General features: G+C 42.2%; 1 protein-coding gene across 1 annotated transcript in view; it reads right to left on the reverse strand.

The window, feature by feature from the left end:
• The window catches only part of prr36a (proline rich 36a), a 39,326-nt gene extending 17,722 nt beyond the window's left edge, over positions 1 to 21,604 (reverse strand). Inside the window, exons 1-3 of the mRNA XM_080721081.1 lie at positions 21,469 to 21,604; positions 1,789 to 2,447; positions 1,459 to 1,540 (exon numbers count right to left, since the gene is read on the reverse strand). Coding sequence (XP_080577207.1) covers positions 1,459 to 1,540; positions 1,789 to 2,386 — 680 coding nt within the window. The 5' untranslated portion in view covers positions 2,387 to 2,447; positions 21,469 to 21,604. The remainder of the gene's footprint in view (positions 1 to 1,458; positions 1,541 to 1,788; positions 2,448 to 21,468) is intronic.
• Between the last annotated feature and the right edge of the window lie 5,026 nt (positions 21,605 to 26,630).

Raw genomic sequence — 26,630 nt, forward strand, 5'->3', positions numbered from 1 at the left:
TGTATGTGTGCGTTTGTAGAATAGAAATAGCTGTGACATAGAAACTGTGGGTATCTGGGAGGCTTTCACTTATGGCCTAGAAAGTAGGATGCAACACCCCTGTGCTGTGTCAGAGGGCCATTTTGTTTTATCTAATAAGAGAGCATTAAAGAGGAAGTGAGGTGGACCCAGAATCAAATCAGGCATCTCAGAGCAGAATAGTGCATCCTGTGAAAAGATGTCAGATCTGCTCTAATGGATCTGACTCTGGTGTAACTCAATTTACTCTAGTGATCATCTAGTAGAAGACACCACCAGATTTTAAAAAATGTTATCGCAAAACTTGCATGATTATGATTGTTGATGACCATTATTCTTTTCACCCAAAAGTGTGTTCTACCGTACGGTTACGCTATATACATAGTATGACTTGCAGAATCTTTTTGAAAGAAAGCGTAGCCCTATACCAACCATTTCATCCATTGAAATCTCCACGACCATGCGCAGGTAGATAATCGTATCCCTCTGAAAACAATCTAGAACACACCACTGTATTCACCCACATCTATGTGGAGCTATCCATTCTAAAATGATTTTAAAAAATCCAATCATGTGGAGGATCCACATGGGAACGGTGTGGCTCCAATGTGGATCTCAGAACTTCACCTGGACAGCCTGTGACATCAGTAGTCAGTATACAACATATCTCATATGACTCCAAATTGGGGCAAGGTTTCAGCCCGTTCAGAGCCCCACTGACTTTAAGTAAAATATTTTAAAAAGTTTCAAACATGAACATAATGTGGAGGTACTTCTGTGGCCTACTGGCAGTGTGCACAAGAGTGGTGGTGGTGGTGGTGGTCCAGTGGTTTTGGAAGATTGGTTGCAGACACAGACACACAGACAGACCCTCTTAAAGATGGCTAGACTTCAGAAGAGCCTCGTCAGTGCCATCAAAGGCCGAGAGTCCAGAGAAATATCACAATCTGAAACAACCATTTTAAGCTTCCACTGTCTAAATCAGAAGCCTAGTGTGAGGACTATAATGACATCTGCCCTGGGGGCGATGACTAGTGTCTGAGTCTATGGGCCAGAGGGGCCTTCATGGTACAAAGCCTTGGTTCTTCAGTGTCACTGGGACTTGTTAAGGGCCTCTGTCTCAGGTTATTTCTGCAAGCATGACTCAGACTCTTGAAGTGAAACCCAATCCAATAATGGCGGTAATGCCACAATGGACACATTTCTTTGCCTATCTCTTCCAGGGTGTCGCGATAAACCAAGCCATTCATGTTTTCTAAGTTGTTAAGTAGGATGTTTAACAGACTGAGAGAGCTTCAGACCTCAGAGGGAAAAGTGTAAGTGACAGAGAATAAATATGAATTGAGGGGTTTTCCATCCTGATATGAAGTATTTGATGGCGCTATGATACCGGGCATTGGGCCGGTAAGTTGCAGTTAGATAGAGGGCTGGCAGGCATACCTGTTTGTCTTGAGACCAGTTGCCTTCTCAGCTTTGGGTACGGTTGAAGTGCTGGGTTTTGGAACAGTGGTGCTAGCAGGAGCTGGAAGAGTGGAAAGCGAGAAAATGCATGGATGATTATGATTCTATATTAACGTTGGAAGCATAGTACCTAAACTGAGTCCATCTGTTGAAAAGACCATTTTGGTATCCACAAAGCAGCCGTTTCTATCTGAATTGAAACAGCCTTAAATTACACCAAACATTCTTCACAGTCAAATTGTTACTTTTATTCTTTAGCTACTATTTAATAATGTTAAAATACAATGAAAAACTTAGACTTAGACCAACCTGTGGTTTTGGGTCTGGCTCCATTGAATGCGCCGGTGGGTCTAGCTCCGTTTAATGGGCCGGTTGGTCTAGCTCCATTTGATGGGACAGCTGGCAGTTTCTTCTTCGGGGTGCCATTTGCCTGCCTGGTGTTATTGGCTACAGTGGCAGAAGCAGCAGCAGGGGTGGTCCTGGCAGTTCCAACAGGCTTTTTGTCAACCACCTTTACCTGGGTCCTGACAGTGGTTGTTTTCTTTGCCGGGGCATTATTTGTGGTTTTCACCTCATTCCCTGTGCGATTTGAGGCAGCGCCCGGTCGTGAATTTAGTCCAGAAGCTCCAGTCTTTGTTGCGCCAGATGCGGCTTTAGTAGAGACCGCTTTCGTCTTGCCTTTTGACTCAAGAGGCAAGACGACAGCAACAGCTGCAGGCTTGCTGTTGGCCTCCTGTGCAGCAGGGGGCACTGCCACTTCCTCAGGTCCCTGTGCTGTTGACACATCCGTTTGTTGTGTCACTTCCTCCTGTGCTCCAGGAAGTGAGGAGGTCTTTTCTCCTGCTACAACATCAGTGGGAGAAGGATCCATGTCTTCATCAGGAGCGCTAAGCCCATCCGGTTTCATCACCAAGTCTGCTTCTCTCACCGGCTCACACCCACACCAACCCTGTATGGACCTCAGTGTCCTGCGGAAAGGGAAAAAACAACATTAGATTCATAAAATCAAACTCTACAAGACTCTCTCGTCTAGGCCCACCTATAGAAAAATAAGTCTTTAACAACATGCACATGCCAGAACAGGGATTGACAGGGCTTGCCCACCTTCCCCTGGCAGGTAAATAAAATCTTAGGGCAGGTGAAGTTTGCTTTCAGGTTGCCCGACCGGGCGAGTGCTTGTTTGAGAGGGGACGGAACCACCTATAAACACAAGACCAGATATTTGTCTAAACACCTGAACGTGGCCAGAACGCTCTGTCTTTGAGTCTGTGGAATGTAAAATAAGAGCACTATTGACCTGTAATGTGATGTTTTCACTGTTGCTACACTTAAATATATAACCCATAGTCATATTCAATCATAGCTATGTAGATATTTGTATAAAATTGTAGATATGACATTTTGTATCGCACAGCTTCAGAAAGTAAAAAAGTGGTTAAATTGAACAGTAATTAAAATGTTAGGCTACCCATCATTTTATAACAGACGATTTTTGGGCAAGTGGGCATGACCTTTGGGCAAGTCGAACATGACCTGTACTTGCCCGACGGGCAAGTGCCTCTGAGACCTTAGTGTCAACCCCTGCCAGAATAAGTCACATGACAGTCAGTTGGCGTAAGCCAAGGGAAGCGTAATTTAAAGCAAGGGGCCTCCAAGGAATTTGGGGGGAATTTGAAAAACAGGAAGAGAGCACTCATAGACGCCAACACATCTGCTGCTCAACCCGAGTCTTGAACGCTCTCTGGTTCATCAGTGTAGCACAACTATGATAACAAGACCAACTTGATGCCTGTGGGAATTCAACAAACAAAATGAACGAATAGTTTAACAAACCACAACAGAGGTGCACTGGTGCATAAATTCTGCTGCACATTTTATAGTCCGGGAAGAGACTGATGACTATGGAGAATGTGTGTGAATGAGTGAGTGTGTGCGAGTGTGTGAGAGAGTGTGCGTGTGTGTGTGTGTGTGTGTGCGTGTGCGTGTGTGTGTGTGCGTGCATGCATGCTTGAGAAATGCCTTCCAGCATCTAGTCAGAGGGGAACGCTGTGGTTTGGACTGCTGAAAGGGATTTGAAAACCCACACCATCATGTCCCATTTATGAGCGACCACCGTGATGATGAACGCCATCAAAAAGACAATGCCAGTGGACACGCTTGAACTAATAGAGGACAATGACAGCTTAGACAAAAGGGGGAAGGGGGTCCAAGTAAGTAGCGTCGGTTCGACCCCATTGACCTCAGTTAAGCATCTCCAACCCTCAGTGGTAAAACCAAATATACATAAATATACAAATTACGCCAAGTCTCCTATCTTTGACTGATCATCAACTTTGCCTTCAGCTGCCATTTTTGCTGTTTTCCGTCCATCCTCTTTAATGCCTCACCCCATACCTTCAACTATCCCGCTCTCATGACACCCACAGCAGCTGCTGTCACCCCCCCAAACACAGACACCCCACCAACCCCCAACAGCCACATGAGTCCACCCTCCTCCTCCTCCTCTCCCAAGGTCTTGTTCCAGTAAATAGCTACATATGGGTGTTGTGGTAGGGACCAACAGGCTTGATTGGGAAAGGACCAAAAGGGAAAATAAGTAGAGGATAAGGTCTACATTCAGAGGGAAGAAAGCTACAGAAAAAAAAGAAATTACAAATTACAAGGGAGAACATTGAGAACTGTGTGAGAATAACCATACCATATACTGTAATAATGGTCATCTTCTCTCAAAACACAGACAATGAAGACATGACCATCATTGCAGCATGACATTCTAACTCGGAAGTGAGCTGAATGGAATGACCACGTCAGCTTCCATTGAGACACATTTCCCATATTCAAGATTATATTTGTCAAGTTCCAATCTGTTTAACTAGATTACTACGTTGGACATGTCACTATAGGCAAACTGTTATGCTTTTTCATAATGTTAAGAAAAAGTGTGGGGGAGAAAAAACATAAGCTCACAAACGCGCTGCGAAGTGAAGTGACATGTACGTATTATGAGCTTATGTAGATAGGCTATTATTAAGTAGCATAAAATGGGGCTTAAAAGTGGATAAGGATGTATCAATGAGTGAATGTATAGATTTTTACCTGTAGTTCCCTACCTGTACTGATCAATTGTGTAATTATATCATTTAGAAATAGAGTGGAAATCGCAGCATTTAAATCGCTCTGCATTTATGGGCAACTATATCCACAGGCCAGGCACCTCGGCTGGGCCTCCCTAGTTACATATTAACATCCATCCAAGTTCCAAGATACCACAGCTTTACACTCTTGGTTCCCAAATCCCTAAACATAGCTACTTTCCCTGCTCATATTTCTGTTTGCTCGGCACAATCTCCTGTATGGACTCATTGTGTGTGGGCCCCCCATGTACCTGGGGCCAACAGAACAACATGCCTGTCTTGATCAAAGAACAAACAGGCCACTTGTTGCTAGTTCTGGATGAACTAGTTTGGCGAGTTTTGGTCCCGACAACAGTTGAATACACAGCTCAACAACAACCCCCAAAATATAGGAACTAAACATCCACTGAAACCCCCTATAAATCTCCCATATCCAGCAACTGAACCCTGCCCCAGAGTTCAGAGAGGGATGCTCGGGGTTTTCCCCCTTATTTCCATTTCCTCAGCCTCCTGCAGTTTCGTTTTTCTACTCCTTGCCTCTCTGTGCTTCTAATTTCCTATTCGAAAGGGAGATCCAGAGAGGAGATGCCATCCAGTAGAGTAGTGGTTCCCAAACCTTTTAGCTCAAGACCCTAAAGAAAATTAGACGTTTGCCTGGGAGTGAAAATATCCACAAAGTTTAAATGGACAACATTAAATTGGAATACCTGTTCTAGTTTACCAGATGAACTTGAAACTGGACCTATTCATTTAAAGTATGAGGGACAATGTCGGTCAAAAGAAAGTGTAAAGAACCAGTAAATCAAGAGTGCAGAGGTACACTAAACTCGTTATCATCCGTCTTGTACATGCAAGGATGGGGCTAACACAATTGGCAACCTTCCATAGTTGTTAATCCATTACACATTTGCATCAGTCACCACCACTGAATTGGATTACAGAATGACTTGGTAGCTTTCAGCATCATTTTGATTAACTAATCTGGAAGATGGCAAAAGCACGCAAATAAGTAGATTGTTCCAATACCAATGTTCCGATACCAATTTTCCCTTCTAAATAGCGATACTAATACCTGAACTGTGCTTGATAAGGAGCGAGTACCAATCCGATACACATGTGGTTTACCTGTGTAACACAAATGAGCTATGATCACATGACACATAGATGATGTTGGATCGATGCATATAGCCTCACGTATCTATATATATTCCCTCAAACATTTTAGGCTGTAAAGGAGGAATTTATTACCATTTAGGCAACCGCATGACCAGACTTCAGAAATTGAATTTTTAAACCCTGTGACATTATTAACACCAAGTGAAACAGACACCACATTTATTTTCACTTCCAAGCTCCCCACCCACCTATTCAATGGAGGAAAACAAACAAGAAAAATAATTATGCCAAAGACACATGGCAGAGTGGAAAAGACAGCTCAAAACGTGTGACAATGTCAGTTACACGACACAGCTCTGCCAGTCTGGCTGCTACTAATGCCCTGGGCTTAGCAGAGTTCACCACGAACAACATTCCTCAGAAGATGACCCCTCCATTGGGCAAGCATTATCACCAACCAGCTGCCAACTGGACACTTTAGTCAAACAGCACAGGGAGACATGCATGGATCAGCTAAATGCCATTTGCAGTTGCAATTCACAGAATTCACACACAAATGTTTTATGATATTACAGTGAGTCCAATGGAGAATGCACTGCAAGAGTTAAAGATCTGGACTGCAAAGCAAGCATATCCATAACTCCAAGAGAAAATTACACATCTGCTAGAAATCGCCTACTTCCCACATTTAGGGACACTTCAAGGTGTTGTGGACCAAAATGTCAGAAATTAAGTTTGATTTATTCTTCAAGTTCTACATACTTGTAGAGCATGTGCCATTTTTCAGTGTGCACAACCAACAAGTATAAATCAACCAAATTAAATGGTCCATTACAGTAGTATCTTTTTGAATATACAAGCTGGAGCTTTTATGCTCAAAGTTTGAAAACACCAGTGACCACGAGATAAAACACCAAACTTGGTCTGTTCGATCACGAATAAGGAACTCATGCATTTTGATGAAATATAAAGTATTCTAACATTGTCTGTCTACCCTTCCTTTTGAAATAAATTGCATAACAAACTCAAGAGAAAGCCAGTACAATATTCAGGACGCAGCATGCCTCTTTCTGGGAGGCCTGTATGCCATGGTTAATGTTGCAATTAGCACAATACCCCTAGCGACAATTACTACAAGAGACTGGACAAGATGAGGTCTGATCATACTTTGCACATCCATACGGACGCAACATTTTGTGTCTACACGCACACCTTCAAGAGCAATACAGGCTGCACTCAATATATGTCAATATAATGACCTTCTAAAGTCTGATGCAAGAATAGGTCTACTGTCCTAGTTAACTCCATCTAGCGTCATTTCTGTGCATTCCTGTTATCCGCTGAAGACCTTAGATGCTAATAAATTCCTTAAGCAAAGCTCTGAGAAGTCTATTACTCAGCAGGCTTGAATTAAGTAATGCTTGTATACCATTTAACACACCTACCAATGAAGATCACGTTAAGTTCCCAGTTGTAACATGCTCATGATACAGCATAGCGACATATCCCTTTACTCAACCAGTGTCCATTTTTATGTTCTAGTCAGTGCATACGCAGTCAGCATACTCACATAAAGTATGGTCATTTAAACCCTCATGGCTATAGGAAGTATAATGTGACCGTAAAGAGGAGACATTGAGGATAAGTATGTGTGCACACTAGCCAGGCCAAAGCCTGTTATGGAGGATAGAGTGTCTAGACATAGAATGAACTGACTAGCCTGCTGGGTCTTTCGGTTCCCTTTCCCAGCTGAAGAAATGTAGCCTTCTGCATCCTGTCACTCCCTCTTTCAAACAGTTTAATTACATCTGTCTTGGCCCATCACCGTCTCACTCCCACTACACATCCAGCCATCGGTGGGGTGAGGCAAATGGGTCACTTTTAATATCCTTTTGTAATATAACTTGGGAGGGATTTAATGTTGTGCACATTGAGGGAAGACCGACTTGGTTTGGGTGATGGTTGAATACTGATGCTGGCTTAAATGTCTGTGCAGCCAGTCACCCAGGACTGCTGTTCAAATGCCAGTGTGAATAACAAGGCTGATGTCTAAAAGGCTCACTAAAGACTATGCTGCTCCTTACAACCAATTAGACAAAAGTGGTTTGAACCGACTGTCCTTAGAGCCCTGTGCTCTCATTAGCCAGTTTAAAAATTAGAAGAGAAAAAGTCACTATAGTTTTTCATTCTGATAATAGCGTGTTACCACTTCAGGCAACCACACTAATAATAACTAGAAGGGTGCAATTGGAAATTGCAAGTGTGGTTGCTGATGTGACTATAATCTACTGCAAGCTAACTGTCATGTGAAGCTCGACCAATTGATTCCTCCCATTGATTCCCACTCCCATTGATTCCCTATCTAAATTGATTCCCTATTGATTCCCATTCCCATTGATTCCCTATCAAAGTAAAAACCCATTAACGTATAAAGTTTATCTAGAAGAAGAATAAATAAAGTTTCCCCAGGACTACAGAGTGTAATAATAATTTAGAACTGAGCTGTTCACTGAACTATAGGTGCAAGAGGAAAGGCCACGGGTCACCAAAACCAGTATGGGTCATCTTCCACGGAGCATGCCATGGAGGTGCAATTCCATGACAAAACCTACCCGTCGTTTATGAGATATGCACTTTGGCAATAGTAATAATATGAATAACAGATAAATCCGTAGGGTTCATTCATGCGCAGGCAGTCACCAAGTTATTGAAACACGGCTCAGCGAGTCACTCAAGGCTAATTTACGTGTCAAAAAAGTGATATGCACCAGACAGTCTTGTTTCACTTTTTTCCAGAAGCATAAATTAGGCTTCACTCATTTCAATGCTCCATCTGTGGTAAGGCTGATGAATGGAATGAAACGCCCGGAGCACCGGAGTGAGCGAGCAGATCTGACCCATCCACATTCCAGCTCCGCTGACTTCCTCTCTGGCTCCTCGAGGCTGCACACACAGACAGCTGGCACCATGCGTGTGTGTGTGTGAGCGAGAGCCAGAGAGAGAGAGAGAGAATGTGTCAGTGTGAGAGACCTATGGACTCTGAAGGTGTGGGCATGACATGAAGCATTATGTGTGAGCCCAAGTTATGAAAGTATGTCGGTGTGATCGGCGTGCATGCACACAATCTACCCTCACACACACATCTCCAGAATCTCACCGACGAGCTTTGTCCCCCATTTATTAGGCCTGTCACAATCGCGATTATTTGAGATTATCGCAATTACTTTGCATAGCTGTCATAATTGTTTCCATGTTTAAAAAAAAAAAGAAAAAAGGAAATATGTCAGTAATTTCTTTGTTATTTGTCATACCTGCCCTGTGGAATTTTGATTAGGCAAACTCATATGTTCAATGCCAAAACACAATTAAAAAGTGATATTTCACTTTCAAATGAAATGAAGAAAAAAGAAAATTACAGTCCCTCACGCATTTGAAGGACATGAAAAAATTGATATAATCATTATTTTTTATCGTCAACTTAATGTTATGATAATGTCACAACCCCACCATTTAGGTTAGACTCTAGACTGCTACTACTGATGGCTCTGCTGATCCTGACTCAGGCTAGTGTTGGTAGACTGTGCTGCAACAGCACTGGAGAGACATGGAAACCCTCAGTCGGTCCGTTCATTAACTTACTCTCATGTCCAGCTGAGGGAGAGAGAGGGACCGGACACACACACACACACACACGCGCGCGTGCGAAGAAACACAGGCTGTATTCATTGTGAGTACGTGCATGTGTGTGAGTGAGTGTGCGCATGCAATTGAGCATGGCAGAACGATAGACGGTGGAGTTGGAATGAAAGGAGGGGGAGACTGGTGGAGAAAGAGTAGTTGGTTTATACAGCAAGGCCAAGGCCGGTGAACTTTATATAAAAGGAGGAGGGTCTTAAACCAGCGGGAGAGACATCTATGATAAGACAATATACACAATATACACTGACGGGGTCAGTGATTAAACTTGACAATAACCAAACTGTCGAGTCATGATAAATAAATGACAAAATCTTAACATTTATTTTCAAAGACTTTTGATTCAGTGTCATATTTAGCCCATCAAGATTCCCTGGGTACCATAAATATGGGTGCTAGCTAGGCTAAAGAAAAATACATACAGTAACAGGGTAGGTAAGCGCAAGTTCAGAGAATGACAGGATGGGTGCTGTGTGCACGCCTGTTCCTCCATCTGACCATACAAGGTAGTGTTGTCCCTTCTACTGCATCACAGCTGAATGATCCACACACACACACGCGCGCGCGATAAAAAAGAAGCTACATGCGCACACCTTCTAGCATGCCAAATGGAGAGGCTCAGCCAAGCGCACATAAAACCTAGCACTTACAATACACAAACTCTATAAAGCACCCTGCTTTATACCGTAGCATCCTTCTCTCATGACCACGTTCTGCAGAAAGGCAATTGCATAATATAGTCTAAAAGAAAATCGTTTGAATATTAACGCTGGCGTCTCTATTTTCGGGCATGTCATGCAGCTATGCATAAGCCATTTCTGTATTTCAAGTATACACACTGTAGAGCCCACGTTAAAAGGTAAACAAAGGCTGGTAGTCAACTATATAAGTCGATTTTGATTTATGGCAGAGACTGTTAATTATCATTTCAAAACATTAAAAGAAAAGAAAAAAATCCCCCCAAAAAAAGGTAATTAAAAAACAAATTCAATGATTTTTTTCAATAATTTAATTAACAAATAAAATAAAATTTAATTAACAAATAAAATAAAAGTTAAAGAAATTAGAAAACAAGTGTTTAAGAAGTAGTGAAATATATATGCCGATATCACAGGCGATATCACAGGTCACAGGCTAAAATCTTTGGGAACCACTGGCACTGATCTGGATGGTGTCCCAGCCCTTAGGAAATGCTCCGCCAAAATGTGTGGCATTGAGGATCAAACCCAATTCCCTCAGTTTTTACAGACCCATGTTTTTCCACGTTATGTCTTTTAAATATCAGCGTAGCCGTTTCATTTCCAATTTGTTTCCATCCCTAATTCAAAAAGGTGGCATTTAAACCCCCCCCCCCCCCCCCCCCTCAAAACCTTGCTATCGATTTTATTACAGAGAAGAAAAAATTGAGTCTCCACAACTGATGAGTTGACATAACTGGAGAAGAGTGTTTACATCACAACAGCCTGTAATTGTAGCAGACACATTCCTCGGCATGCCAAACAACAAGCCTCTGTACCCCTCTCCCTCCTTTACAGAGCGTGATGGACAGAAACAAAAGAGGGATGCAGTGAGGCTGAGGAGGGGAGAAGTTGGCATTCTTTCTCAGTCAGACACCATGTCTTTTTTCCCCAGTCTCTTTTTGGCAGTCGATTGTCGCTTTCTGGCAGAAACCATGCAGTACATTCAAAATTCATCATACCGTAGTTGTATAAATATGCAATCAGTGAAAAGCTTTAACAAGAGCTTGTGAGTAAATAACTTTTGTACCAGTCTTTCTTCCAGGTACCAGTGACTTTTTAGTAATGACTAAAGAGGGCAGGGCACTGATCCAGTTATTATATATTCATATGGCTATGAATATTACATATACCTAGCCATGAATGGGTCTAATATCTCTGATGTGCCTCCAGCCCTCCAAATGCTTGCCCACATCCTGTGTAGTTGCACTGCCATGCAGCAGAAAAAACATAACTGAATGAATATTAGTATCCACTCCTTTCCTCACGCTGGACTTAGGTTGAAGGATTGTGTGTGTGTGTGTGTGTGTGTGTGTGTGTGTGTGTGTGTGTGTGTGTGTGTGTGCGTGGGAGGGGCATCTGTTCTTTCTGTGGTGAATTAATCACGGAAGACTGAGACACATAGCCAAGCACTGCACATTTATCTCCAAAGAACACTGCTCTCTCAGGCTAATCCTTACCGATCTGGCTGACTGGCATCTATAACTCTGTCAAAAGATAAGACTACACAAACCCTAAATCCCTGGCTATGCACTTAAGTGTTAAAGGAGTAGTTCACCCCCAAAACAACCTTCTTTCTATTGATTACTTACTCACACCATGAGTTGAATAGTATTTTTAGTTTTTTGTTAAATTCCTAAGACAAAAAATGTATTACAATAAATTTACCCCCATTGATTCCGGATGGGGACCCGAATGCATTTGGGTCCCTATCCGGAATCAATGCGGTAAATTCACTATAATCAATTTTTTGTCTTAGGAATGTGACAAATACACAAAAATATGATTGAACTTGTCTCCATGGCGTGAGTAATCAATAGGGAAAAAAAGTCATTTTGGGGGTTAACTTCTCCTTTAACACCATCTTCATCTACTACTACCATCTACCACTGGCAACTATCACTCCTCTGAAGAACAGCCTTAGTTAGACATACCAAACATTTGAAAATATTGAATTCATCATCCGCTTCTCTCTCTATGTGATAATTTTTAACTTCTGTGCAAGTGGTGCATTTCTGGAAGTGTATTCTGACTAATAAGAATAGAAATAAAAAGTAATATCAAAATATCATAACATGCCATTTACGACCATGGGAAAGTCTGTTATTTTCCCCATTACCAAAAATGCGTGTTTACGATATAAGATAAAAGCACCAACTAATCCTACTGCAATTTAATGCCCTACCCTGCATCCGATAGTTACAGCTTGTAGATCCGATAGTCTCAAGTGCACAGAGTGTAGTGTACTCTCAAATGAAAAACCCAATTATATGCAAATGCACTGCTATTGCACTTGGAATGCACACACCGATCAATAATGAGATTTCAAAGGAATAGCAATAGAGACAGCAGTCAACTAGCGGCATTTCCTTTTCCAGCACGTGTCAAGGCAGATGGCGAATGCGTCAATGCCCTCTATGATTCCGACCACAGGATCAGAGTCCATATGCCTAGCAATGCAAAACTACAGGATATTCATTAGGGAGGATTGAGTTGGACTGGTCTTTCGGCAGGCAGCTAATTCCAATCAATTCCATCTGAGACAATGAGCATGTGCTAAGTGGGGATAAACCAGGACCACTCAATAATGCCGCGAGGAGCAGGTGCTAAGTACAAGTTAAGATGACAATCCAGCCTTTAGACTAGAGGAATGGCAATCATGTACGGATGGGCATGGACTAGTTAGTATTGCCTGGTAGTTGTCTAAACATACAGCAGGAAGTGGATTACAAAATCTGTTGTTAACATTGGCCAGGCTTCCAACAAGCACCGGAGGCCTAGTCCAATCAGGTGGCTAAAGAAGGGCAGGGACCAGGTTGATGCGGTACAATATGCGTTGTCATCTAAATTAGGAATGTTATTAGAATAGATTCTATTCAATAGAAGATAAAACATTAGAAGAGACAGGGGATCAAGAAAACAAGGATACACAATAAAATCCTCAGTGTTCATTTAGCTGAGTAACACAAATGGACCTCTGAGGATCCACTTAGTTGGGTCCAGTTAAATGTGCCCTGACCTGAGCATTCGTTTTTCACTCAAATAAAACAAATGAGACCGTTCTGCGTGTGTGCGCACTGTCTATAGAGTATTGGCAGGGGTGGGGCATTGCCCCTTTGTCTACACAGCACACCATGCAACCCCCAAGGGAAGACATGAAAGAGGGTAAGAGGGTGGGAGGGAGGGGGATTAGCTGGGGAGAGGAGCAGCTGACACTGGTGGCTTTACCCAAAAACACTCCACTCACCATGGCATGGACACCAGGGAATATACATCAGGGGTTCCTAACCTTTTCAGCTCAATAGCCTAAGAGAAATATAGTATCTCTCCAGGACCCCCCCAAAAAAAACATTATGAATTAACCACTTAAGCCCCATTTAATCCATTAAGACCTGAAGACGATTCTACAAATGCCTTCTAAAATCAGTCTCACACTTCAAGACTTTTTCCAAATTTGTTCTCAATTATTTGCAGTTCTTTTTTGGATAATTATATATTTTCAAACATTTTCAAAAATTGTGGAAATAGCAGATCAACAAGCTCAATTGAGCGACAATAATCGCCAAGTAAAATGTCATAATCGTGACAGCCCCACTTATGAATGACGGATGAATAACTAACAAGAATAGTTATTGAACAGGTTATGGGATATAGGGAGTGGTACTAGGGACCAGGAGGCAGTGAGGGAACAAGGGATGGATGAAGGGAGAAGATGAACACAAAAATTGCCTAAAATAGAGAGACAAATGACATTTGGCATAGACATAAAAAGTAATAACATTTAAAAATGAAATGCAGAAGATTAACATAAGTCCTACACCGGCAATGTGTCTTTGTCTATTCTAGTTTGGACACACAACACAAACCACATTTCCATTTTATTTTTAGACTAGACCATTATTAAAATTTAAAACGATAAAAAAATGAAGCAAAAAAATCAAACGCAATAAAGCTGACAGCTTATTTCCATTGCAGTCTTTTAGGGTGTATTTGTAAACAATGTACAGACGTATGAATGATTGAATGCTTGTGGGGAGCTTGTCATGGAGGTTTGAAAATAAGCTTTCCTCCTACAGCACTATTTTTGCCTAGAATTTTCAAATCAATCCTTGCTTTAAAACGCAACAATAACAGAACTTCGACCAAACAATTACTACACAATGATATTAGCCATCTCCATCAGGTTTTTTTTCCGATTCTGCAAGGGCTAAACATGCCAGATCGCCATTGGGGTCCTTTAACCACTAAATGCAATTTCCAAGCAAATGGAAATTCACCTCCATGTATTCTTATGGTGGACCAGGATCCCCAAGGGCTTTTTACTTTGTCCACTTATTTTCCTTCTCAAGTCTAGACTAAATCTCTTCACTGAAAATAGCTGATCTTCACAACGTATCAAGGTGAGAGCGTGTAGAGATCTGCTTTTTTCGCTGAATATTCACCCCCCAGAATAGACTTTAAGGTTGATATTTAAACAAGCAAAATGCGGTTTTCTGTGAAGGATGGTTGGATGAGGCAGTCTAGAGCCTTGCTAGACTATTAGACTTGCTGTGTAGCTTCCCAGTTTGTCAGACAGGCAGATAGTCAATGTCATCCTGTGAGCCTACGGGTGGGATCGGTTACCACCAGCACGCCTGAGAGAGCGAGCAGGGTGAGATCAGGCCAGATGGCCCCTGAACCCACACCTCACCTCACCCACCGCCCGCCGCTCTGACACCCAGCCAAGTGCACATGCAGCCACACCCCTGTGCCGCGAGAAACAGCACACTCAATTACCACACAAGGATAGCCTTACTCATGGACTAGTCTGGGATCACTTCACTTTTCGGGGTTGTATCCGATCGGGAGCGGAGACCACAACACGTCATGTTGTAGTCCTCAAAGGACTACAATTTTCCGGAAAGATCAAACCGGATTCAGTTTTAACCCAAAATGATTGGGGAAACGAAGAGGAGGAACCAAAACAAAGCGACGCCGCTTCTTCTAGTGGTTTCCGCTTTAGGCGGAAACCAAGCGGCCTGTTGTGTAGGTGAGGCGAGGTTACTCATGGACAGAGAGGCGAGGTTACTCATGGACAGAGAGGTAGAGCGCACAGTAAGATCCTCAGTGTTAACTCATCTGGTGCCGATCCCGAACTAGTTCGGCTTTATTTCAATCCAATACAATCTTTTTTTTATTAATTCACTTACCCCGAGCTGCTTGTAGAGTCGTGGGTGGTCCTGGCTCGCTAGCCGCTAGCCAGCTAGCCGTTCTACTCTGTCCGACGATATATTCCATTAAAAATGGTTTAAAATACATTTTTGAGCTCCCCAATGTTCACCCGATGTTCGTCGCCGCTTCCGATGAGTACACGAGTGTGCCGATCCCGAAGTAGTTCGGCTTTATTTAATTAAATGAATAAAATGATAAGAGGCCTTCTGAAGCCTGGCTTGATTTTTGTAGCTACTAGCCGAAAGCTAACAACGTCCCGGCCGGCCGTAATTTGCGAACGCAATCGCCAATCTCCGCCTAATCCAATGAAAGACCGCATCTTTAAAGGCTTATATCTCTTTTTTGTGTTTTAGGAAAGCGGCGCGAGGTTTATTTACGGCGAAATCGCCCAAAAATGATCTTTTAGATGACAAAATGGGAATAGCCATTCTGTTAGCATCTTCATCCGGGACATTTCCATGCCGTGCATGAACGTGAGCACGTCAGGTCCTGGAAGCTGAAGTCCTGGAAGCTAAAGCGCTCGCCTATGAGAGATGCGCTGGCATTCTTTGGCCCCTAGAGGGCGCTGGCGCTCAAAGAGTTAAGTTAGAGTGTAAAGACGGACCTTTAGCGTTACAATCCCCAAGTAAAACACACTGAGAATTTGACCATGTAGGCTAGAGCAGAGGCTACAAAACCTTTTAGGCTCAGTGCACCCTTATAAATATTTTTCATCCGAGGCACCCCTACCTTATATTTATGGCATATTTTAGTCATATGTTGCGACTAAAATTATACTAAATATTTAGTATAAGTCTCCAAATAAATTCAAAATATCATCAAATTATCTCTCGCGGCACCCCTGGACTGCCGTCATGGCACCCCAGGGGTGCCCTGGGCACCCACTTTGAAAACCCCGGGACTAGAGGATAAAAGGAAATGCCTAGCCAAATACAGTACATCCTTACATCCACAGGAAACTCCAAGTCACCTTATCCAACCCTCAGTCAGCTTGAAAAATATCCTATTATATTGCAGCTTTTCAAATATGGTAGCCTAAATGATGCAGACAAAAAACAAATAGCCTTGCGTTGAGATGAGGTTCATTGCACAACCTCTTTGGGATGGTGTTCAAGGCTGTACCAAACACATAAGCTGATGAAAACAGGGGGGGGGGGTGCTGATTCTGAACTTCTCTTTCAATAATTACAGTGCTTGGATGCTGGCTTCACGATGCCAGACACACACAGAAAGCCTGAAAATGCAGTCTCCTTCGACGGCTCCTTTAGCCTAATGGGAAGGATACCGCCAGACTCCAAACCACAGTGACGATAGTTACAGCACCATCTAACCAGTCCAGAGCTGGACAGCCAAAAACAACACTGCCAAATGCTAGGACGTTGGACAGTCAAGAACCACAGCAAAATACCCAATGAAATGCAAGTGGATGATGAAACGTGCAGTAATACTTTGTGAAAGCCGTAAACTGGCTTAGTAGAGCAGGGAAATAGCAGAGAGATTCTATTTCCCAGGGTGTGGATCTGAAAAAAAGGGTACAAGCTGCAAAAGTGGACAATTTCCAAGCATACGGAAAATTCTCTCCATTGTGAACTTAGTTGTAATTTCCATTTTCTGATTGTGACAGCATTAAAGCATCTTGAGAGAAGGGGCCACTCTGAAATGCAACTTGCTCCATAACTACTTAACTCCATTGTTATCCACATGAAGTTAATAAATATTAACCCTTGCTGATGTCTTGCACAATCTCTAAGCTATGCTACAACTGGTATTCAATTATTGGGGCTGGACAGGTAAATTCAAACAATAACTCAGGTCAGTTTCATAACTGAAATGTGTTTTAAACTGTGCAACAGAAACAAACCTTTAATGCTAGAATGAATTTCTCCCCCCCTTACATATTCACATACGGTATTACTCATGACCATTTGATGGACCACACATTTCAGAGGCGCTTCATTCTGCTGCATCATCCTTTCCTTTTATCCAAAACATCATCTAAATGCATGCAAATTCTTTATCAACTGAAACGCATTTGAGGTTTAGGTATGAAAAGCACCCCCCACAGTCCACACCACTACATAAAAGAATTGCCAAAATATCTGCTCAGTGTCTTTTTCATAATAAGATCAAACCACATCAACCTCCACAATGCTCGTACAGGAAATGCCAAATGTCTGCTCACTCTTTTTAATAACTGGATCAAACCCATGCACGGACGACCAGTATGATTTAATGGTTGTGGATGGACAGATAATAGGCAGGCTGGCAGTGGGAGAGGATCAAAGCCTATAATTGTGGAGTACATCATCCACTCACTATGCGGGACCACAGTGAGGAAAATGGATTTGAACCCCCTGACCCAACATCCATGATCATCCTCCTACAGCTGTTGCTCTCTCGTGCTTAATACAAGGACAAGAAAATAACAGATGTGGCTCCATTAGCAATACAAAGGCAATACCATACTGTTAAGTGTTAACCAAACCAATAGAACCATGATGCTGAGCTTTGTAATGTTTGTATGAAAATTGCCGTCATCCATCTTTGCATAGTGTAAAGAAATAGGCATGTTCAGCCGAGTTCAAATAAGCAGCATTAAGACTCTCTTTGGAAAGATGCTTAATATCAAAACGATAAGATACATAAGTATGAAAGACAACAATACACTCCTAAATTATTAAAACACCTTGTCTTGGATCATCCAAAACACAAGGCGGCCGAAGCTGATTGGTAGAGGCCATCTGGGAATCAAGGTCACCCCTGGTTCATCCAGTGCTTGTGTCCCTGAGAAAGACATTTGACCCTAAATGCTCCCTGGGCGTTGTACCAATACTACTCACTGCTCCTAATAGTTAGGGGGAGCGTGTCGATATTGCGACATAGCATTTGTTCGACATCCCATTAGTTTGACGCTGGTGAATGCTAACCTGGTGAAATTGCTAAGATGCCGACACTGGTGAATGCTAACCTGGTGAATGTTAACCACTATGCCTAAACCTAACCCAAACCCTAACCTCAGTAAAACTATGCCTAAACCTAACCCTAAAACCTAACCCTTAGTCAGGATGGGTAAATTCACACAATAAATGTCACGTTATGTGCAAATGTACGATTAAAATATCACAACAACAACAAGTGTTTTTCCTCTTCTTTTTTGAGGAGCTGCATGGCTTATCGCTGTCACCAACCTTGATGTTTAAAGTTAAAGTTTCAACAGGCCTTGTGTTGAATGATTGGATACAGTATGGGAGTCATGCAGACAGGCAATATACATACGTTACAGACACAGACAACCTTTTGTAGCGCAACTAATAAATCAGCCAAATGTGGTTCTAACTGAAACGTATATAGCCTACCCCAAGGCAACTGCTTAAAAGAAAGTCTTCATTTAAGCCACTTCTCAAAAGGCATGCGAGGTACTGCGCTTCGGCACTTTGACGAAGACACTAAACACATTAGTCTTAAATCACACATGGGAGTGTCAGGTGGCTTGGCGCATACAGTTAGTCAGTGAATTACATGCATTTGGTCGAGCCCATCGCAGTCTTGTTACAATGTCAACCATCTGCATTTCAGAGTTTAGTAGTTAGGCTTGAACTTGAAGCAAACTGCAACAAAAAAAATGCCATTTTATGGCTCTATTTTGTAAAGTCGATTTCGATGCACACCACACTCCCTCCTCAAAAAAGGGGAGAGGCCAGTGAAGTGAATTTACTCTCCATGCAGTCAGCTCAAAATGGACACAAGCAGGACTGCAGTTCGTACTGTAGTACAACTGGGGCAAAGTTGTTATATCAACACAATGGAGTAGTCAGGATACGAGTCCAGACCCTTTATTATAAACAACAAAGAATATTGCAGCTTGTGATTTCCGATGAGCCAATCACCTTCGATATCACAAATCACTCCCCTTCTCAGGCTCGGGAAGAGGAAAGGCAAACAAGAGGTGTGGGTGAGTACTATGGGAATCAGCTGCACTATATATAAACAAAGTGAGCGTATAATGAGGTCTTGAAGCGAAAGAGAGAAAGTCTTTCACACATGGCTACCCCCCACTGCCAGTGATGATCACCTTCCTCAGTGACAACTCACACCCTGGCAGCAGTGTCACAAAGTACACACTCCCCAGTGGGGAAGTCTGTGTCATTTTATGTAGATATTCTTTTAAATAAATGTCTGAAATCACAAGCTAGAAATGTGTACCTGCGTATTGATGGTGATATTAAGTTATGTGCACCAAAAAACAAACATTGAATCTTGATTAGGCCAGTTTGCTTACACTACTCACGCACTTGGCATGCATTTGGCAAGATAACAATGTTAAAATCAGACATGACTGAGCAATGCACAAGCTCCGGGACACAATCGAACACGCTAAATTACCCCTCGTTTACCACAAGCATTGTTGTTTGCTTCCCGGTTTTGGCCTCTCGGACCAGAGAGGCTAAAAGGACGTCTGCACCAGGGCATCATACGGGAAATGCATGAAGAAGAAGCCAGGATAAGTGGTGGCAAAAGTGTAGTCAATAAACTGAATCAATAGAACAAGTGCAAGGACTGGTACATTGGTCCAACACTACACTTATTAAACTGTGTGTGTATGGCTTCTGGGAGGGAAACATGCAACATACCAAGGTTACAGGAACCAGAACCACCAAGCAACTATTTAGAGTTGGTCCCCTGGTGAGCTTCAGGCTTGGGAAGAGGAAAGGGAAACTGAGGTGTGGGCTACACTAAATATAAACAAAGCGATGAGGCGATGAGGTCAAGAGTGACAGACAGACATGACAGCAGCTCACACCCTGGTAGCAGTGTGTGGAAGGGGGGGGGGGGGGGGGGGGGCACAGACTGGCCCGGTGGGTGCTGGTCCCATGGTGCTGGTGAGTACATTTGGAGCAAGAGGTTCACTTCACAATCACATCCACCACCACACCCTCACAGTTGCTCTTCATCCCCACCACACACACACACACACACACACACACACACACACACACACACACACACACACACACACACACACACACACACACACACACACACACACACACACACACACAAATGTTTACTATACTGGTTATGTAATATGGAGTTTGAGCCAAAACAAACGGCAGTAGGCTATCACTAGGATCTCCAGACAATAGTCTGTGATGCTCCAGAATCTTCTCTCCCTTTCCCAATTCCCATCAGTAAATGCTTGGCCAGTCTGTGGAGGGTGAAATTCACTGTGCACACTGTAGACTAGAGTGCATTTTTTAAATATTAAAATTTTAACATAAAAAAAGACAAATTATCATATATTATTGTAAAGATGACAATCTTGGGAAACTGACTATAACAGGCATATGACCATTTCTGGTTTACAGTATTTTATGCGCATGCATGTTTATTTTTAAGATTTGCAAAAATATAAATGCAAAGCCAACGTCTAAAATCCCAAGCTGACAGCTAGTCTATGATCATGATGTGACGCTGAAGTGTCAACAAGAAATCCGGGGGGGGGGGGGGGGAGAGAAAATGAAAAATGATTCCGTTTAAGATTCGACCAGCATCCCTTTTAAAGGTTCTGGGTGGCCATAGGCGTGCATGCATTTGGGCAAGATATCAGACATGGTGACAGTGAGCGATGCACAGCACACAGGCTCCAGGACACAATCACACACGCTAAATTACCCCTGGTTTCACCACACGCGTAGTTATTATGTTATTATGAGGCCCAGTTTCAGCCCCTCAGAACAATAGACGTCAGGCCGGGGCATCATACGGGGGAATGGGCGAAGATGGTGGGATAAGTGGAAACTGTCAATACGCAGTCGATACAACAAGCATGGTGTGACTGTGGAGTCTGTGGACTGTTCCTAACAGCTGTAGCCCGAGTGTGTGTTGAATACCATGCAATGATAAAACATCCATCATCAAATACATCCAACCAAAAGCAAGGACGGTGTTTTTACTTGGTCGTACCCTACGACGGCGCCACAAAATAAGCGATCTACGACAGCGCTAGAATCGGAAGAGACCATAGGCTACTGTGTAACCTCAGTATTTGAGTACTATATTTCGACATACAGGCTACAATATAAAAGTGTCTTTACCTTCAAGGGGTCCAGGCAGGCACGCTTCACTGTGGCAGGAAAAAAACAAACAGTCCCACCCTTTCAATGCTGCGCTGGGTAGAAATGCACTAAATATGTCGAGGAGACGTAAATTATTTCAGAGGGCGAACAATAACGGCGTGCCCCGCTCTCCCAAGCAGCGACAGAAGGCAGCAGCAGAGCAGAGGGTACTAAACACTGAGCTGAATGTGCAGCACATGAGGATTCCAGGGGGGAGTGACTATTGTGGCGCCGGGAATTGAAGGAGAAGAACCGTCGTCAAAAGATGGAAATGAAGTCGGCCGCGATCCAATCAAAAACATGAAGATGATTATTTAAAACAGCCAGCAGGATCATATTATTCAAAGCAGGGTCGAGGAGGTCAGACTCGGCATTTTGATTGATTGATTGATTGCATACTTCATTAACAGTTTGTAAATAGTAGCGGTGGTACGATTATACAATGAAACCCAAAAGGATAATAACACAAAAAGCCCTAGCCCATGGCTTGTTTCCATTGTGGTCTTGTATATTCAATTAATCAAGAATTCATGATCATCATTCATTCTTGCCAGCTTCATATCTTCATAGCATCCAAAATAAAGATACAAGGGAAATATTCTTCCTATTACATATAACACCCCCAAGTCCCAGGCCTGTTGTTTTTAATAGGGCAAATTATTTAAATGAAGACTGTTTAACTTAACCGGTTCTCAACAAGTGAACTCACATAGCCTATCCTTTTCTAAAAACGAATGCATGATGGAATAATCAATAATAGGTATAGTACAGTGTCTGCTCAGGCTATGGTACAAACCTCACAATAGCTGTGAGCTGAATGCTTTTCTCTCTGTCTTTGAGCTGCAGCTGCAGACTTCACAATAGAAATCAATGAAAAGAGGGAAACATAAAAAGACTATTGGGACCATGGTGAAAAGAGAAGGGTTGAATGGGCTGAGAAAGTCTGACATCAACTGGTTTATCTGGAATAAAACCACACCACAAAGAGAAAATGTAAATAATAAAAAGAAGGAGCACGAGTTGTTACACATGGCGAAAAAAAGAACCTCTGGGAACTCAGATTGTTACACATGAAACTAAAACAAACTTACCCCACTAAAGTTGTGAGGAGTTTACCTAAAATACAGGGGCATCACAAGGGGAGGAAAAGTGGGACTGAGTTACTAGGGCCCAAGGTGGAGGGGCCTTAATTTTATACTACCCCACCTTTTCACGTTTTTTTTTTTTTTTTTGCAGATATACGAATATATGAATTTATGTATTTTTTAAGCCTCAAATTTTGCTTCTAGGGGGGGGGGGGTCCCTGCATGGAACTAAATGTTTTGAGATGGGGGTCCGTGGCCAAATACATATCATCTTGGGGGTCTTTCACATGAAAAAGTTTGAGCACCACTGACATAGAAACATGACAAGACTTGCACAAAATTTCACGATTTTTCAAAAATAGCAGATCTACAAACCTTGAGTGCTGCGCTGCGAGCTTGTAGATCTGCTATTTTTCAATACTTAAAGTACCCAGGGCTCAGAATTTGGTGCGACACCCCTGTCCAAGAGTTTACCTAAAATACAGAAACCCATGGACCTTGTACAACCCATGCCATGGACTTTGGCTTAAGCAGCAAACATTCCATAGTGGGTTTCACTCAGAGAAAGTGTGTATCGACTGAGTAGTAGTTAGAAGAAAGGGGAGATTTGTGAGTGTGTGTGAGTCATGCAGTCTGTCTGCCCGAGCAGATCATTCTCCCAGCTTTTCAGGACTCTGGCAATTGTTTCATCAGCAGGCTGTCAGTCTTTCCAATCGGCAAGGGGCCCCATGCCAAGATGAAAGGAAAAATCCTGACCCCTATCCTGGCTCCCTCACATTTCACTGGTTCAGCTTAAACTCTGCTGGAATATTATCACACTATCTTTGCATTTGGAACTTTGCATTAGGTTTTCATGATGTGCAACAACTACGACGCGTATAGGGCCTACGCATTTTAGATTGTTTTGAGGGTGATACTAGCCAAATAATCTCTGTTGAATGCCTTTCTTGGAAAACATGGCACTTACCACATAGGGACCTAAGTAGGTCAGTGTCCCATTTTGGGCCCTAGACAAAACCAGTAAACTCTGATGACACATCCACCATTGCATTGCAGAGAAACCAAAGCTATTAAATCCCCTTTTCCTGCCGAGCTACTTACTGCTAAGTAATGATGCTGACGAAGGGTGTGGTTCCGTTATGAAGCCCTAATAAAAATGTGATACAGTGATAGTCTAAAGGCCTTTCTTGGTTGTTTTGAATAACAATCTCTTTATTGTGGTCTGGTCTGCCCTCCCCTCACCCATCTGCCCAAACCCCAGTAGCACACACCTTGTATCAAGGACAGCTGCACACACTGCCCGTGGGCCAAAACAAACCCTGCAAACCCACACACAGACGAGCGCAGATACAGTAGGATAGGCACAGATAAAGATACACACGCTAAACACAAACAGACACCCATATAGATCTAACACTAGTTTATTTCAGGTACAAAGGATAACTGGTTCACTGCAGTGACTTTGCAGTTTTCTTCTGACACCACAATCACACATTCAGTACTTTCTACTTACAGATAAAAACAAATGTATTTACAAAGGAAGTTGATATCCAAATAAACAATAAGAAAGATTAGATCAGTCCATTGAAAAGATATTACAGCACAAAAAGAGCTAATGTGTACAGTACACTCACTTCTAAATATTGTATTATTTAAGCCATTCTGTGAATGTTAATGAGGTATTTCCAATGAAGGTTAAACTGTAAACTTTAGCTGTCTCACACAAACAGATGCAAACACGCACGCGCGCACGCGCGCGCACACACACACACACACACACACACACACACACACACACACACACACACACACACACACACACACACACACACACACACACACACACACACACACACACACACACACACACACACACACACACACACACACACACACACACACACACACACACACAAGCCAGGAGTGCTGGAGAGAGCAGATTGGTAGCCTACATTATAAACGAGCATTATGTAATTAAGTAAACAAACAGCAAAGATCTGGTAAAGCTGATGCCAAATGCAGCAAGGAACAGTACAATTCGAACTAAACTACCCAGAATGGTCTTGTGTTCTTCTAGCTAACAAATTGCAGTAGCCTTTACATTTAGATTTAGATTCTGCATTTGTTTGTTTTAAAGATTTTGTTGTCAGCATTGGATTCTACGGGCAAACAAGATTACACTTTTCACTACTACTATGATTTCTGTTCTGACACCAAAAGATTACTTTGTCAATATCCTAGTATAGGATGTTGTGGTCTTCAAACCATTTGCACCCTCCTCTGATATTTTAAAGGAATTGCACCTAAATGGAACTTGATCACTTTAACCATTGGCAATTTGAGATGAAAACGTCAGCCCTTTCTCCTCACTGCTAAATTATGACATATGCTGTGGATGATATAAAGGCTTATTGAAATTTTAAAATGTGCCCAAGGAACTAATAGATGTTAATCAGTGGATTTGCAATGGTATCTTTTAGTTGGTTGTCACAACCAATGCAGCAAAGCTCAAACACTGGTCAAGTATAGATGTAAATATCTGAACATTGCATGAAAGATGCATCTAGTTAAAACGGATTTTCAACCAGTTTTATTGTCCATTTCTGCTAATGCAAGCAGAAGCCTGAGATGTGGAAAAGGGCCCGGGAACAACGAGGTAAAGACGGAAATCCAAAGACAATATAGGATAATTCAACCTCTCTTTAAAAAAACAAACAAACAACTAGAAATATATTTCTCAATAAAAAAAACATGTTCTGAAGACTCATCTTCTTGTGCGTTTTCCAGCTATGCTTGGATAATAAACGTATTCCTATTATATTCATACTCCATAGAAATAATGAAATAAAGCTATGCTGTACTAGCCTGGGGCCAGCCTAGATACTAATGCATCTAGCTAACTAACTGCAGTATCTACCTTGTTTTAACATGGCTGGGATGTCTAGCTCAGCTAGGCTAATGCTGTACAGATGCAGGCACTAGGTTAAGAGTTTTAAATGAGAGATCATTATAAGACATACAAAGAAAAATAGAAAAACTAAAGAAGCCTAAAAGCATTGTGGGTCAGTGTGACCCAGACATCATTGTTGGCAGAAAGAGACGCATTTCCTTCAGATAATTGGAAGAGTGCAGGAGGGGTAAAAGAAAAAGGAAAGAAGATGACCTCCTCTTAGTTCGTTTGCATGCATTCATTTAAAAATGAAGTTGAAGTGGCTCAGAACAAGAGGAATTCTCCATGGTGAAATTGTACTTCAAAAGAGAAACAAGCGGGTGATCTGACTGTGAACATTCAAGTACTCAAAGAACAGCAATAAAAGTAACACTAGAATATTTGAGCCAAGCCAAGGCTGGAGAATAGGACTGTGCCATAAAGGTTTGAAATATCATTCTGAAGGCATTATTCTGTCTCAACAAACACTACAAAATGTGGGCAGACTGCCCCATACTTCGTTCAAAACATTGCCAAACACCGAACAACAAACCATTATCAGGTGTGTTTGAGTGTTAGTGTTTCAGGCTTCATAATTAATTACATAAATAATCTATTGTTTGGCAGTGAATGTGTTTCCATTCAATTTAAGGGTAAGGCAATTGTGTTATTGGATAGAGATGTGCTGAGCACATTAAATGTATATTGTGAATAAGTGTCTATTTGTCAATCAGCAATTTCCAAGAGAGCTAATGGATGCATCTACCAAGTTAGGCTCTAACCTCTAGTATGAGTAGTATTTTAATCATAAACAAAAATCTTCTGAAATATTAACAACTATGAAAAGGGGAAAGGCGTGGCTGGTATGTGTATATTGGAGGAGACATGTGGTGGTCAAGGTTGACAGAGACTATAATGCATTGGCAATGACTAAATTGGGTAGAAAACGAAAAGAACAAAAGTACAGCTCTTTTGATGCTAAATAAATATTGACATTTCAAAACACCTTTAGTGCCTTCACACACCATCTCCTTCTGATTCTCCCAAGGCACTTTTAGTTTACTTGATAGTTTACTTAAGTCTGTTAAATGAAACTCTGTATTTATGTATCACTAGGCCAACAGTTT

This window comes from Nannobrachium achirus (genome assembly GCF_963921795.1).
Source record: "Nannobrachium achirus genome assembly, chromosome: 3".
NCBI classification, from domain to species: Eukaryota; Metazoa; Chordata; class Actinopteri; order Myctophiformes; family Myctophidae; genus Nannobrachium; species Nannobrachium achirus.